Source organism: Trachemys scripta, chromosome 3 (assembly GCF_013100865.1).
Source record: "Trachemys scripta elegans isolate TJP31775 chromosome 3, CAS_Tse_1.0, whole genome shotgun sequence".
Taxonomy (NCBI): domain Eukaryota; kingdom Metazoa; phylum Chordata; order Testudines; family Emydidae; genus Trachemys; species Trachemys scripta.
Genome location: NC_048300.1, coordinates 133,009,792 through 133,026,380, shown reverse-complemented (window position 1 = coordinate 133,026,380; position 16,589 = coordinate 133,009,792). Strand labels below are relative to the sequence as shown.

The following is a 16,589-nucleotide window of genomic DNA, read 5'->3' as shown; positions in this document are numbered from 1 at the left end:
CCTTCGCAGCAGGGAGCACGTTCGGAATCCCAAGTGCGGGCACAGTGAGGGCAGAGGAGGATTCAGCAGGTATTACCGCGCATGCTCAGCAGCCAACTATGACGCTACCGGACTCCCTCGTCTCTTCGGGGAACGCGCTCATTTCAGGGCAGAGGCGTCGCCGGTAGCTACTGCGCATGCTGAGAAGTCTGAGCATGCTCAGTAACAGCTTAGGGACCAAAACCCGAACTGACTTGACTCAGCCCATGATCACCCCGCATCCTCAACTGCCCCAGCAGGCCTCGGTGCGGACACCAACTGCCTCGCGCCCGCGAGTAGCCGCTAGGCGGAGCGCTGCTGCTTCGCCGTCCCCAAGCTGTAGGGCCGCGCCCCCGCCTTCGACTGGTGAGTGAGGGGGGCAGCCTCCAAAGTACCCGCCTCCCCCCTTCACACGCCGGGGCCCCTGCTCGCAGCGCCGCTCCGGACTGGGGGCCCCATGCACGGCACGGCACGGCACGGCTGGGGGGGGGGGCCGCGCGCAGGCAGCAGTGACGCTGGTGGGGTGCTGGGGGGCGGCTGCTCCGACCCAGCCCCTGCGCGCTCCTTTTGCGGGCCGTGGCTGGCCTGCGAGTGAGGAGGGCGCACAGCGGAGTGACACCTGCCTCCCCCCCGCCCCCGGCCAACATTTTTGGGCCGGACCCGCGCCTGGACGTGCCTGTGCTGGGACCCGGGGCCCGTCGCCACAGGGGCTCAGGCCCACAAGCGTCAGGTATCCTCCGTGGCCCTGAGTCCGCCTGACGCTCCCTGCTGGGCGTACAGCCCCACGTTGCTGGGTTTTGTTTTGTTGTTTAATTAAAATGTTTGTATCACTCACGTTGGTGTGCGAGAGCCACGCGAATCAAGGGGGAAGCTGACACACTGTGCGGAGGAAACTGAAAATGGCTCTTAAGCTAAAGTCCGATTAGTCCCAAGTGTACATAAACTGGCAGAACCAGCCGGCAGTTTCTCTCTTTAAATCCTCTTAGTTGTAACAGTTTTAAGTGGGGTAATGTCGTAGATTCTCCATCACTGGCAATTTTTAAATAAAAGTCGGATTTTGGACGTTCTAGTTCAAAGAGGATTTAACATGGGCCTAGCATTTGCTGAATTAGCTAAGGGGGGCAGACTAGGTGATCATGGTGGTCCCTTCTGCCTTATAATCAATGAATTTATTGAAGCCTTTGCAGGACTGGGACACTACCATGTCTAAATACAATAAAATATTTAGCATTGATGGATCCTTGTCATTTCTGCCATTATTTGCTCTAAAAATTCAGGACAGGTTAATCAAAAATAAGGTTCGCATTCTGTCTATGGTATAAAAATAACTTTGTTTGAACCCAACTATGTTATAGCCTTTTGGCAGGGAAGGAGGGAGGAGAGGGGAGGGGAACTGGATGGAACAGAAAGAACCGTGTTATAATTATATTATGACTTGTTTTAATTGTTTTAGACAGAGAAATGAAAATATGGCTCTCTCTCCTACACAAACCACTGTTTTTACTGTTTGTGTCATCAAAACCTACTCAGTGGAGCACAAAGATAAAATTGCCAATGACTGGTTTCAGCTGCCGTGCTGAAGTTCAAGTAATCACAGATACCATGCAGATGAAAATTGATCTCATGATACTACTAGTTTCAGAGTCATAGACTCTTCCAGGAGGAACAAGTTAGGCAATATCTAAATGAATATGAAAAACAAGCTGAAAAAAATCAGAACTTTCAGACCTTATTTTTAATGCATTTTTTAATCCATATGTTTATGAGACAAAAAAGATTATGCTTGAGAGTTATTAAAAAGGGGTAAAATTACATTAACCTTGAAGGAACAAGACCCATGGATTTCCTCTCAGGATGAGAGGCAAGAATTAGTAATATGAAAGCCACATGGAAATTATTATTGCAGGACACAAATGGTGGTAGAGGAAAAAGTGGCTTTTATGTCTGCAGTCTCTAAAGATTTGGTAAAAAGTAGCTTTTTCATATATAGGAATTTAGAAAGCTGTGAGTAAAGTAGATACGTAAGGGTTTTGGAGAAATAAAGACTAGTGAAATATGGATTACACAATCATGCACATGGAAAATGTCAGATTTTACAGAGTTCTTATGGAATGAGAGATGTTTCAGTATCTTTATCTATAGTAGGAGTAGCTAAATTGGTAGATTTCAAATATTTTGAGTCCCATATCTAAGCCCTACTCCCCAGACCAGGAGGAAGAAACTGGAACAACTCTCACAAATGTTTGAGATTTCAGGAGTTGAGCCACCAATTTTGTTTCGAGTGAAACTCAGTTGCCTACATTACTGACAACAGGTAAAAAATAAGTTAATGTGTGCAGCTGCATTCCAAGGCAAAATGCATGATAATTAGGCTTGGTAGAATTCAATTTTTATTTTATAATTTCAACAGATAATATTGACTGCTTCCTTTTTAAGTATTTTTTATTTTAAATTCTTCACAATTGCGCATGTTGGGATGGGTTTTAAGCATTTTTTTGTCAATTTTTAGAGATTTAAAATTTCACAGTTGAGAAATTATGGGCAGGTCAGAAAATAGGGAGGGCCTGACAATTATTTAATAACAATGGAAGTTGAAATTTTAAAAGTTAAAGCTTTATGTCAATTAAAATACAAATTGTCAACATCATGTGTCAATACACAAAGTAAATATCATTACAACAACTTAAATGAACTTAAATAAATTGCAGAAGCAGTTTAAATCCCATGGATTTACCAGTGATAAAGTATCCTCTTGAAACAGTGCAGAAGGGTTCATTTACAAGTTGAACAGCCATTTTCACTGATAAAGTCCTGTGACGGAGTTGTCTATATAACAGTTAATGGTCAGTTGCCAAGTTTGTTATGATGTCTCCAAGTTCCAGTTAGGATCCTGGGGCCATTAAGCAAAGCATTGTACAGATCCATACAATAAGACGGTCAGTGTCCCAAGCTTACAATCCAGAGTCTGAAATTTGTATGTTTACTCCTGTGGGAATTCTGCGCCAAAAACCTAAATTCCGTGCACAGTGTTTTAAAATTCTGCATATCTTATCTGTCAATATAATGCATTATAATCATACCGGTTTCAGTTATTTTGGTTTATTTCAAAATATCTGTCAACAAGTATCTCTGTTACAATACAGATGACAAAAAAGATTCAGGAAATGTTTTTTGACAAATAGATTCCTTACCAGGCTTATTAATACAGAACTTTGCATAATAATTCATTTAAACTACAGTACAGAAACTTATTTCCCACACCCCTTATCTGCACCCCTCAGAAGAAGTGCAAAGGTCTTTGCTTGGGGGAGTCAGGGGTAATGGAGGAGCTGAGCGAGAGGGAAGTAATTTTTGGAAAGGAGCCTGGAAGTGAACCTGGAGGATTGTTGAGTGTGAGTGGGAGAAGTATGGAACATTTTTTGGGAGGAGGGAGGATTGTTAGGGAATTGGGGTGCCTCCCCCAGGCAGACCCTGGCTGACCTCTAGCCTCTCCCATTCAGTCAGGCACATCTGCCTCTGTCCCCGTGTGTACCTGCACCCTCCACTCAGCCACCTCCTTACTCCTGTCCCCATGTGTCGCTGCACCCTTCTCCCCACATCCTATGTGTCCCTGCACTGCCACTCAGCTACTCCTTTGATCCCATGTGGCCCTCCCCCCCCACTCCCATTAAGCTCCTGGCTCAGTGCTGTCCCCCCCAGTAGTTCCTGTGCCCCTGCCCCAGTCTGTCTCCCCCAACCCTTCTGAACCCCAGTCAATGTGACCCCCAGCAGCTCTGGGTGCCCTGCGGTCTGTCACCCCTCAATATGCCGTGCCTCTTCACCTGTCCCCACGGGCAGGGGGCTGTGAGGAAAGCATCCTCTCTGGGACTGACTGCTCTAGCCCTAAGTTGGCTGCTCTCTCTTTTGGTGCTATAGTGGCCACTGGTAAGTGTAATTGCAGTGCCTCTTCAGCAGAATGTAGTATTTTGCAAAGGGGGAAAAATCTACAGGAGACATGAATTCTGTGCATGCACAGTGACATAGAATTCCCCCAGGAGTATCAAGTGCACAAAATAAAAAATCACAGCTATATTATGGTGTTTCTGTCAGTGACACAGGGTAAGCACAAAGCAGTGGCTTGGAAATAATGTAACCAGAATTCCCATTTCATGGGGTTTAGTGGCAGCTTGGGAAAACCAGGCAGCCCGTTGAAAGGTAGGATGTTCCTTAAAATGTATAATCCTTGGATGCTGTAAAGCTTCACTTCATGGTTCACTAAAACATGTCTGCATGCTCTTTGAGAATGTATGTGTTGATTTTGTCGTCTTTTTCCCAGCAAAGAGGATATGTACAAGAGTATGCAAACATAGTGTATTTTTAGAAATTAGTTATGTTTATTCCTGTATCTCTTATTTAGAAATTTTATGAAGAGTTTAATATTGTTGAATTGATAGGTGACAAGAAATCTGATTTAAAAATATTTTTTTCTTGACCAGTTGTAGCTGGAAACCTGTTGTTTGGACGTTGAACTATGACATCATGGCAAGATTTCACAGAAGAACGTGCATTATTTTGTTGCTTTTTATTTTATTCATTTGCTCCATGATGATGGCTTTGAAGACTCTGAGACCTGACAGAGCTGGTTTTGGGGATCCATTTGGACTTGGTCTCTTACCGGAACTTCAACGGACAACACTCTTGGAAAATAAACACAGTCCCCTAACTGCTGCCAGGGGGGATAGCGTAACACACACCAATAATTTGAACACTGTTGCATTGAATAGCATTAAAACATCTATGGCCTCTGTAAGAAAGTTGGAAGAGGAATTGCCTTCCCCTAATTATAACTTTCATGTGTTCTACTACAGCTGGTTTGGGAATCCACAATATGATGGTAAATATATTCACTGGAACCATCCACTGGTGCCACATTGGGATTCCAAAATTGCAAACAATTACCCAAAGGGAAGACACAATCCTCCAGATGATATTGCATCCAGTTTTTACCCTGAACTTGGAACTTACAGCTCTAAAGACCCTTCTGTCATAGAAGCCCACATGCAACAAATGCGTTCAGCCTCTGTTGGTAATAAATGTTTGTTTATTTTTGGCATAGTAGTAATTTGTTTGACCTCAGATACTTGAGTAAACAGAACTGTTCACCTCTTTGTTTTCTCTAGATATTGAAATGTAAGGGGACTTTGGTATTCTTTTTGTGTGCACAGGAGATTTGTGTCAATGATAACTTCATGAGAACTTCTGTTTTTAACAAGTGACTTTGTACTTTATGTTCAATCCCTAACTTAGTCTCTCATCTTCCAAGCTGCTTCATACAGATAGACCTGTTCAGAGCAGATGCAGGATTGGGGGCTGTTATATATATATAGCTGTTTAGATGAAGGAATTTTATATTATTTGTTTACTTGTTTAACAGTACTCTGTGTGTAGTGTATAAAATACAAAAATACAGATATAGGCATTTTTGTAGTGTATATGGCGTCTATCAAGTAGAGAAGATCAGTGCTAGATGTTTCTGTAATGGTTCTCAGGCAGACTTGCTTGTATTTACCTGGGTGTCAGCTCCCTCACATCTCCAGCCTGTTAGCCACCCAAACAGTCTCTCCAGGCTCGGACTTACTTTTCCTAGTTTAAAAATAGGTACACCCCAGTCCACCCCTTTGAAGCAGTCCCTTATCCACTGAATACTTACAGAAATCCTAGGTTTGCTGCCTACAAGGGGATAGTGTACACATCAGCTTCTGTGATCGTACTCAGGATCAGTACCTTGGTTAATATCACAGCACTGAACTACATTTATAATGAAAACAACATAAGTTTATCAAACGTTCAAGCGATAATGACTAAAGATAATGGAAACATAAGGTTACATATAAAATAATTACAAACCACTTTCTAGAGACTAAATTTAACATACTAACTTCCACTCTAAATAAGTTTCTCACACCCAAAGTCTCTTGCAGAGTCTTCCACCAAGGTAGGAAGAGATCCTGGTTTCATAAATGTAACTGTGTCTTCTGTTTAGATCTTACATGCAGGGTAAAGCTGTGTCTTTTTGCCTTTTCCTTCTGTTCCCCAAAGTTCATTGTCTGTCCCCGGACAGACAGTGTACTGCCTCCCTGTTGATTTTTAGATCCCCCATTGTCTTTGTAAATGACTCTCCATTGCGTTAACTTACAGTGCTTAATTTACATGCTAGAGAGACTGGTGAATAGGCATCCTTTGACAGAAAACTCCATTTATCAACTCTGCCTCGACACAGATCTTAAAACATATATACTTACACTCCTTATATAGTATCTGTCTAGAAGTTTCACAACAATATTATTGACCAACATGATTGATCCTGGCTTTCATTTATGATTTCACACGATGTTCTTTGATGAACCAGAATGTATGTACCAGGATCAGTGTATTGTAATCGCATTGCCAATTGGCATTGAAGCATTTGAGTCACAGTTTCAGAGGCTGGTTCAAGAAATCCCATAATAGACAATTATGGAATAACCTGTCCACAGAGGAACATTCTAGCCAACCACTATCACCTAATAATTGTTTTATGCCCTGATTTATGAGGAATTATATCCCTTGTACAATTTTCCTCCTGTACTTTGTAACTAAGGAAATTCTTACTATCATATACATGTCCAATGCTTCTTTGAAATTTGTTAAGCTCTTGACAACATTAATGCCTGGTGGAATGGGTTGTACTGTAGGCTAATTGTTTAATTTTTTAAAACTTATAGACCAGTATTTCCTTTTATCTCTTAAATTTAAAATTTATTAATGTGATTCATTGTTTGTCCCCAGTTTTTATATTAAATGAGAGGGAGAACATAAATAGGAGCACTCAGCTTAACTTTTCTATGCCATTCTTCATTTTATATACTTCTATTATAGCCCTTCTTATTTATTTCTTCTGTAAACTAGGCAGTCATAATCTTTTCTGTTTTTCCTCTTTTGGATTTCTTTTTATGCTTCTAATTATTTTATCATATGCATCTGGACCCCCTTCTGTTTCTACAGATATATTATTTGACCAGACCTGACCACAATATTCAAGGTGAAGACTTACTGTCAATTGGTATAATGCATTATAATGTTTTCATTAATATTTTCTATCCCAATCTTCATACTTCCTAACATTGTTAGCTTTCTTGACCACAGCTACATATTGAACAAAGATTGATATGTTCATATCAGTGATTTTTTTTTTGTTTTTTAAGAAACTTAAATTTCCTGTTGTTACTAACACTGGGATAGTTCCATTGGTGTTAGCAACAGTGAGAGCACTAGTGTGGGCAGGTTGCTGCTGACATTGTAGCACAGTGGTGTTTTCTCTCACTGGCAAAGTGATTAAAACACTTGCAACAATTATCACCTTGTTTACAGTTTTATAAGGTATAATCCGTTAAGCTTCAGGCCATAATCTTTACCTCCAGTAAAGCTGAATCGGTGGAGAACATTAGGAAGAAATTCCTGGTGGGTAGACAAGACTTGATGCATTCTTCTTTTTGCCGAGTAATAACAGTTGATTTAGGACTCAGCAGTGTGTGTGAATAGTTTAAATTATTTCTTTCAGTGTACATTGCTGATACACCTATATAAGGTTCCTCTGAATTTTATCTTGGTTCTGTCTAGTCTTGACTATCTCAAATAATTTCATTTTATTTCAGAGTTCACTTGCTTTTGTGGATCCTTAATTGCTACAATAAACATCAGTCCTAGTATGGATGTTTGGGATACTGTTCACCTTTTCCTGTGCTGCAGAACTGATCATTATTCCCATTATTTGTCTCTTAGACAGTTTCTAATCCATCACAGTATTTTACATCTGGCCTTAGTTTTCTTACTAGCCTTTTATGTGGGCCTTTACGCTTTCAAACAGACTTAGTTAAATAAATTGGCTTTAACCAGTTCTATTGTCCACTATTCTGGTGGGGTGGTCAAGGAATTCTAGAAGATTGGAGAGGCAGAATTTTCCTTTACAAGGTTCGTCCTTATCACATGGTTCTGCTAGATATTTTATAACTCTTTATTTCAATTAATTTATCTGGTTCTGAAGTATATCTCACTAGTTTATAATGCATGGGTATGCCTAATAGGTCCAACTTTTGCTATCCTCCATCAGTGTCTGATTTTAGTGAGATTGCGCTGCTAACAAAAATATTCAATCACTTGAACCTTAAATTCTTTCAGATCTGTGGAATGAGTACCAGGTTCTAGTGGCTTGCTGCTATTTACTTTTTTTAGTTTGTTCCTCCCTTTGCCACTTCAGTCTCCAAGAGTACTTCTCTTTTTTAACTGTGAAGAGAAGATCTGTAGTAAGTATCTTCTTAACAACCTCTGGGGTGAAAACTAATATAAAAATATAAATCAGAGCAGTGCAGAGAAGCTGTCTTTTTCCTCAGTTGTTCCCTATGTCCCTTAACATCCAGTGCACCCATTGATTCTTTGCAGGCTTCCTATTCCAGGTGTATTTTGAGAATTTATTATTCTTATATGCTTATCTATGTGCTCTCCTCATGCCCTTTTACTTTCCATCTTAAATTTTTCTTATCATATTTATCCTTTTCTATTGGTTTCACTTGAGCTGGATTTCTCTTATTTCTATAACATGGCCATTGAACCATACTGGATTTATTTTGTTTTCCATTTCTTCCTTTTTTTATTTAGCACCATGTAAATGTCTTATGATGGAATTACTGTATACTCATTATCCTCCACGATTTTCTCAACCATGTCCCAACTTGATATCGGACCAGTTTACGTGCAGGTAGTTGCACGTTGTATTATTCCTATTCTATTAGATTTTGTTGCTGGTTCAGTCTCCTAAATGTCATGCTCTCAAATATCATCATTTTCTGAGCTTGGAGGTTGGTAGTATGTTCCTACTTGTACTTGTATTTTTATGTTTGTGATTAGTTTCCATACACATTCTTCTGTAAAGTCCTCTTCACTCAAAATTTTATCTCATTAGAGTGTATGAAATCTTTTAGATATAGTACCCACTCTCCCACTTCTGTGAACTGTCATTCATGTATAATTACTTTAATACCTGGCTGTAAATCCCAACAGTTGTTGTCCTACTGCATTTCAGAAATATATATTATTTCAAAGTTCTGTTCCAGTGCAAGTCATTGTTTGCTAATGTATTCTGTCTCAGCTTCTCTGATAGTTTTTACAATATGCATATCAGATGTACTTTTTTAAAGTAACGTGGCATTTTTCTCGAATTTACAGATAAGTTGTTTGGGGAAGGTATATTTGCTTCCTTTGACTTATTTTCATATTCAGCAGCAACTAGTGCCATATTTCTCTGTCAATTAAAAATATAGGGCATTTTTCCTGAGACTTATAACTCAGGAATAATTTCATTAACCTTTTTTCCTTTTTTTTTTTAAAGGATTCTGTATCATGACTGTTGGTTTTTTATTGAGGAAGCAAGAACTAGAAAAACCTGAAAGTGTAGTCTTTTAAGTGTTTAGTATAGTTGGCTGGACAAGACAGGAAAAGGAGATTGCTGTTGCATTGGGGTCTGAAATTGAATTGTTTCAAGATAGTGCTACTGGCAATCCTGTTTGTGGACTTGTAGAATATGCATATGCTATGTATTTTCCTCCCGGGGAAATCCTGGACTACTGGCAATCTTATTATACTGTCTGCTTCAATTTGGCTTATTTCTTAAGGAATCTGTCTAAAGTCTAAAAGTTGTTTTTGTTATTGAAAAGAAAAAGGCTCTTCAGATGGACCAGAAAACATTCCTCTGCTAGATTCTTGTGGGAATTTTCTAGGTTATTATCTTATAATTTCTTGATTTAGTCATCATAAATTTTCATTTAAACTTTAGCCTGGATACCAGTAGTCAGTGATTTATACAGAACTATGCATAACCCATGCATTAACCGAGTCTTATAATAGTGGCATAACTTATTTGTCATGAGATAGTGGGCCTGCTCTAATCCCATTAAACTCCAGAAGCTTTGCTATTGTCTTTAATGGGAACAGAATGAAATGATCCAGTGATTATATGTCAGTGTTAGCGTTTCCAGTGGAATTAAAATTTTACTTGCATTTCCGTAAAATACACAATGCTATTCAAAATGGTTTTAAAACATTAAGTACAGGAATAAATCTTATTGAAAAGACTCTTGTGCCAAATCAATTTATGGCTGTTTTTTTGTAAGTATGTAATGTTATTTTCAGATCTTTGTTGTCTATGGACCATATGATTTATGGTCCACTGGCTGTGTCTACGAAGTTAGACCCATGTGCCATCTTTTTCCTTGATCTAAAGGCAACCTGTGACAGTCCGTCAATAAGAATATGGTGCAGAGATCATGGGTAGTGTAACCTTTATGTAATAACTAAGGCTTTTAGTTAGTAAATATACTGTTGCATTTAACATCACTCAGAGGAATGGGGGGGAATTGTACAAGGCACTTAAAATTCCACCATGGCTATTTCTGTACCTTGCTTATTTGACAATCTGCATACAATTATAACATTGGTGTGTACATCTGCAGTAATTGCATAGTCAAATTAGATGTGTAGCTGCATTTGAAAGCCTTGCCCTTCACTTATTTCATTAAAAAAAAAAAAATTCAAACCATACTTATATATTGTTCTTGGCTGTAAGAAGTATTTACATATATTTTTTATCAAATGCCAATCTTACTCAGAAATGACAATTCTTCAGTTAGCTGTATAAACTGTTATACATTAACATGATATTTATAGCTATCATGTACACACTTCTGTTTCTTTAAACTTTTAGTAGGCATAATGTTGTTTTTGGTGGTATAACTCAAGCTCATATTTTATATCTTAGGTGTCATAGCCCTTTCTTGGTACCCTCCTGGTATGGCTGATGAAAATGGGGAACCTGGTGAAGATTTGGTGCCTGTTATTTTGGATAATGCACATAAACACAATCTAAAGGTATAGTAATTTTAAAGTGTTCATATTCAGTACATCTCTAGATCAAATGTACAGATATATGTTCATAAACTATATAATTAGTTCTCTTTTAACGGTTGTATATATTTTGGATTTAGACTTAAAGCATTATTTTTCATGTAGCGTGGCATGTAGAGAATTTCAAAGTGAATTGTTAGTAGTTTGGCTTTCATGAAACTAGACCGTTTATCTTGATTTTTAAGGTGCTTTATCTGTGTTCATTCCTTCTTGTGGGTTTTCTTTTCACTTACCTTTTGAAGTTATTGTAGAAATGTTCTAAGAATTTTAAATTTTCTTTTGTGAATTTGTACCACCTATTTTAAGAGGTCTATAATAGAGTTCAATTCATAGGAACTCCTTAAATGACTTATTTAATTGTAATATTATAGTGATGAGTAATATAATTTAAGATAGAATAAAGCATTAGACTTCATTAATTGTAGTTTAAAGTAAGTTGTTTTTTTTTAAAGCTCTTTCTATAGTCAAATAACTCGGTCCCCCTTTTTTTTTTTAATTGATGGAAGCAGCATTGGTTCACTTTCTACAATAGTAACCCAGAAACTCTAGTTTAAATAAAAATTGGATTTTTAAAAAGAAAAAGTGCTAGAAAACACTAATTTCTACAAGAAGTATTTTAATAACTTAGTACTATGACTGCAACAACTTTTTAATAACTCTTTAATATTATCCTTTTTAAGAAAACAAACCCTGTATGAACAGAATGTGCTTGGACATTCATGAGTTAAATGTGGATCCATTTCCACAAATAGCCTGTAGGCTAGTGGAAGCAGTATGTGTTAAAGCAGGGGTGGGCAAACTTTTTGGCCTGAGGGCCACATCTGGGTATGGAAATTGTATGGCAGGCCATGAATGCTCACGAAATTGGGGTTGGGGTATGGGAGGGGGTGAGGGCTTTGGCTGGGGGTGTGGGCTCTGGGGTGGGGGCCAAAAATGAGGCATTCAGGGTGCAGGAGGGGGCTCTGGGCTAGGGCAGGGGAGTGGAATGCAGGGTGGGGGTTGAGGGCTCAGGCTGGGGGTGCAGACTCTGAGGTTGGACTGGGGATGAGGGGTTTGGGCTGTAGGAGGGTGCTCCAGGCTGGGACCGATAGGTTCAGAGGGTGGGAGGGGGATCAGGGCTGGGGCATGGGGAGGAGGAGGGTGCCTCAGGGGTGCTGGCTCTGGGCGGCGCTTGCCTCAAGCGGCTCTGGAAGCAGCGGCATGTCCCCTCCTACACGGGGGCGTGGCCAGGCGGCTCTACTGCGTGCTGCCCCATCTGCAAGTGCTGCCCCTGCCGCTCCCATTGGCCATGGTTCCCGTCCAATGGGAGCTGCGGGGACGGCTCTTGGGGCAGGGGCAGCATGCGGAGCCCCCTTGCTGCCCCTATGTGTATGAGCTGGAGGTGGGACATGCCACTGCTTCTGGGAGCCGTGCGGAGTGCCCCTCAACCCTGCTTCCCAGATGGAACACTGGAACAGGGCGAACCCCAGACCCCACTCCCCAGCGGGAGCTCGAGGGCCGGGTTAAAACGGCTGGCAGGCCAGATCCAGCCCTTGGGCTGTAGTTTGCCCACCCCTGTGTTAAAGTAATGGAAACAAACTGACTTCTGAATGATCAGTATAAACAGTATCTCCACCAATAGATGCTTATGTATCTTTATCTTAGTGTTAAGTCCATTGTCTTGTGTGTTGTGTTGGGGGTTTGAGTAGTAAGTTAAGTCCTGCCTGTGTTGCTGGTGGTGTTACCTGTAGTGTTCCAATAAATCCTGGGATTCTATAAGTGACTATTACACTTTCTTCCCAGGTTTTTTGTGGTGGTCACAAAATCTCTGGAGATAGTATGTATTCCAAAGGAAAAGACTAGGGCGATGCTCTAGATGATAGAAGAGACTCAGTGTGGGCAGTGCAAATACCATGCTTTGTCTGGGTTTATTTGTCAACACCTAAAGAGAAGAATGCTTTGTGGTTAAGGCACAAAAACTAAGAACCTCCTCAAACCTTTCCACTTTCCATTTCAAGTACAAGTGCACTTCTTTGACCTTGTCTTCAAAAATAAATGCACATAACACAGCGGACATAAAGGGTACAATTTTCAGAAGTGCCTAAGTAACTTTTGAAACTAGGGCCTCGGCACTTTTAAAAATTTTATCCAAGATTAATAAAACAAAACAAAAATACTTGCATTCTTTTTCTTTCCGAGAGGAAAATTAGAGAGCGAGAATCACACGTGACAAATAATAGTTGTGACACTCAATACAGTTCTGGAAGATGCTTAAGTACTACAATGGTAAGGATGGGAGTGCAGGAGATCTGGGTTCAGTTCCCAGCTGGTCAAAACTTCTGTGTGACCTTGGGTCAATTTCTTTTTCTTTCTGTGCCTTGTTCTCCTCATCTGTAAAATGGGAATAATAATACCTCCTAGTCTTACAGGGTGTTATGAGGCTAGACTAGTTGTTTGTGAAGCAATCAGAAATCCTCTAAGAGTCCTGTAGAAAAGCATACACAAAGAAATACACCCCTTTGTTGTGCTGTTAGCTTTCTAAGTAATAACTGAATTTCTTCAAGCAGAGAAAAGGCTGGAGGAAGGGACAAAATAAGGATTACAGGAGTTAAAATCTTAACTTCTCTATTTCTTTTCCCAAGTCCTGGTTATGTATCTACCTTTTGAATACTATGGATAAAGGGACAAAAAGCAATTTTGACTTTGAAAGAGAGAAAAATCAGCAGATCCTATGACTGTTATTTGTAAGTCCCTACCTAATTCACAGTCTGTTTTGGTCAATTTCACGGTCATAGGATTTTAAAAATCATAAATTTTCATGATTTCAGATATTTAAATCTGAAATTTCACAGTGTTGTAATTGTACTGGTCCTGACCCAAAAAGGAGTTGTGGGGGAGTCACAAGGTTATCGTAGAAGGGGTTGTACTGATTCCCTTACTTCTGCACTACTTTTGGCGGTGGCACCACCTCAGAGCTGGCTGGCCAGAGAGCGGCAGCTGCTGGCTGGGAGCCTAGCTCTGAAGGCAGAGCTGCCACCAGCAGCAGCACAGAAGTAAGGATTGTGTGGTATGGTATTGCCACCCTTACTTCTGAACGGCTGCTGGCTGGGGGCCCGGCTGGTAGCCACCACTCTCCGGCCGCCCAGCTCTGAAGGCAGCGCAGAAGTAAGGTTAGCAATACTGTGATCCCCTTAAAATAACTTGTGACCCCCCCCCCCATTTTGGGTCAGGACCATCAATTTGAGAAACGCTGGTCTCCCCCATGAAATCTATAGGGTAAAAGCACACAAAAGACCATATTTAATAGGGGGAGACCAGATTTCATGGTCTGTGACGTGTTTTTCGTGGCTGTGAATTTGGTAGGGCCCTAGTTATTTGCAAGGGAGATTCAAGTTATGTGCATTTTATCAATCCCAAAGGTAAGATAAAAGCAGAATAATAACTCATTGAAGCTGGCAAACATGGAGCCCAAGCGTTTCTTGCCTAATTTAAGGAAAGCTATGTTGTTCTTCCAGTCTAGGTTTTTTTTTATTATTATTTCAGTTGGGTATTGGATTTTGCATAGACTCATAGACTTTAAGGTCAGAAGGGACCATTATGATCATCTGGTCTGACCCCCTGCATGCTGCAGGCCACAAAACCGTCCCTACCCCTTCCCTGGACTCTGCTGTTGAAGTCCCCAATCCTGTGTTTTAGTGACTTCAATCGGCAGAGACCCTTCTGCTAGTGATCCCTGCCCCATGATGCGGAGGATGGCGAAAAACCTCCGGAGGCTCAGCCAATCTACCCTGGAGGAAAATTCCTTCCCGACCCCAAATATGGCGATCAGTAAGACCCCGAGCATGTAGGCAAGAGTCTCTAGCCTGACCCCTGTTAGCCATTATACTATTTACCTACCATTGCTTGGTTATTCCTTGGCTACTATGTTTTACCATTAAACCATTCCCTCCATAAACTTATCTAACTTAATCTTAAAACCAGACAGGTCCTTCGCCCCCACCGTTTCCCTCGGAAGGCCGTTCCAATATTTCACCCCTCTGACGGTCAGAAACCTTCGTCTAATTTCAAGCCTGAACTTCCCCACGGCCAGTTTATATCCATTCGTTCTCGTGTCCACATTAGTACTAAGCTGGAATAATTCCTCTCCCTCCCTTGTATTTATCCCTCTGATATATTTAAAGATAGCAATCATATCCCCCCTCAGCCTTCGTTTTGTCAGACTAAACAACCCAAGCTCCTCTAGTCTCCTTTCATACGACAGGTTTTCCATTCCTCTGATCATCCTAGTCGCCCTTCTCTGCACCCGTTCCAGTTTGGATTTTATTCTGAAGCTTGGCTTTTTAGGTGGTGTGGTTATTTCCTTTTATTTCATTTAAAGTAAATAACCATAATGCCATTTAAGTGGTTAACACATCTTTTGTGTCCTTACACTACATTTTTAATAAAGTGTGTCACTCTTGCATTGTAGCCAAATGTGTTCTCCAAAAATTGACAGCCTTACTAGTCAAGGTAATTTTTTACCAAATATCAGTTCACATTAAATGTTTATAAGTTATTAAAGTCAGTGTTGTTCGGTGGTTAAAGGGGACATGGAGCCAGGACTCCCGGGTTCAATTCCTGGGTCTGTCTCTGACTTGCTGTAGTATGCTGGTCAACTCATCATTGCCTTTCTGTTTGTGTCTTTCTCTCCCTGGGTCCTCCTATCCATTTTAAAGTAGGGTAAAATACATTACATTTTGAACACCTCTGTGATGTAAGTATGTCGATAAAATAGTTTGAGACCCTCTGAAAGATACTGAGAAAAGCAGACTTACACGTCTCAAAAAGCTGTTGGCACCTCTTCAGATGCCATGTGCCATCAATTCCCTTGTGAAATTAAAACCAAATCCTATGAGTTATGCTTCCAGAAACTGTTTTTAATCCGCTTCTTTTAACTATGTGCCTTGAATGATTCATAGAAATAAGTATCGACAAAAAACCCCCTCTGCGTCCAGTATCAGTTAAATGATAGATTGGATTAACTGAAATGAGTAGTTTTAGTGCAACTTTAGGGTTGAGAAATAACTGTTCAAAAGTCAGAGAACATTAGTTTGGCCACATCGGATATTCTGACTATTTTATTGTATAGATTAAATAATCTTTCATTAGGAAGGCTGGAACTGAGAACACAAATTCTCTAAAAATATCATCTATTCAGGATTCTCACTTGTCAAATCTTGACTCCCTAGTCCAAGGCAGGCAGACGTTCCTAGCTCTAAAGGTTTCTTGGCCCCTTCGGTGAGTGGTAGTGCTATTGCACTGTGAACTTTGAAAATACTTACTTGTGCATTTCTCGTATTTGGGAAGTATGCTGCCAGTTTTGTGTCTTGACTTTTGAGCTAGCTGACTCCACATGTTCTTAATAAATATTTGATATTGGTTATGGCCTGCTTATAGAAGCTGGGAGTAACATGTGCTTGGACAACTGGCTGCTCAAATACGCCACTTTGGAGTGTGTCAGAGGGCAAGATATGACCCATTCATGTGGTGGTGATTCATCATGACTAAGGCTACGTTTTAGTCACCAATATTTTTAGTAAAAGTCATGGACAGGTCATGGACAAAAATTGACGGCCTGT

General features: G+C 40.4%; 1 protein-coding gene across 2 annotated transcripts in view; it reads left to right on the top strand.

Moving 5' to 3' along the window:
- The first annotated feature begins 188 nt into the window (after positions 1-188).
- MANEA (mannosidase endo-alpha) overlaps positions 189-16,589 on the top strand; it is a 31,639-nt gene continuing 15,238 nt past the window's right edge. Inside the window, exons 1-3 of one of the 2 annotated variants that reach the window (XM_034766016.1) lie at positions 189-384; positions 4,494-5,083; positions 10,847-10,956. In XM_034766016.1, the coding sequence (XP_034621907.1) occupies positions 4,537-5,083; positions 10,847-10,956 (657 nt within the window). In that variant the 5' untranslated portion in view covers positions 189-384; positions 4,494-4,536. Of the gene's footprint in view, positions 385-2,084; positions 2,333-4,493; positions 5,084-10,846; positions 10,957-16,589 lie in introns of those variants that run through there. The other variant, XM_034766017.1, reaches the window with a different exon arrangement.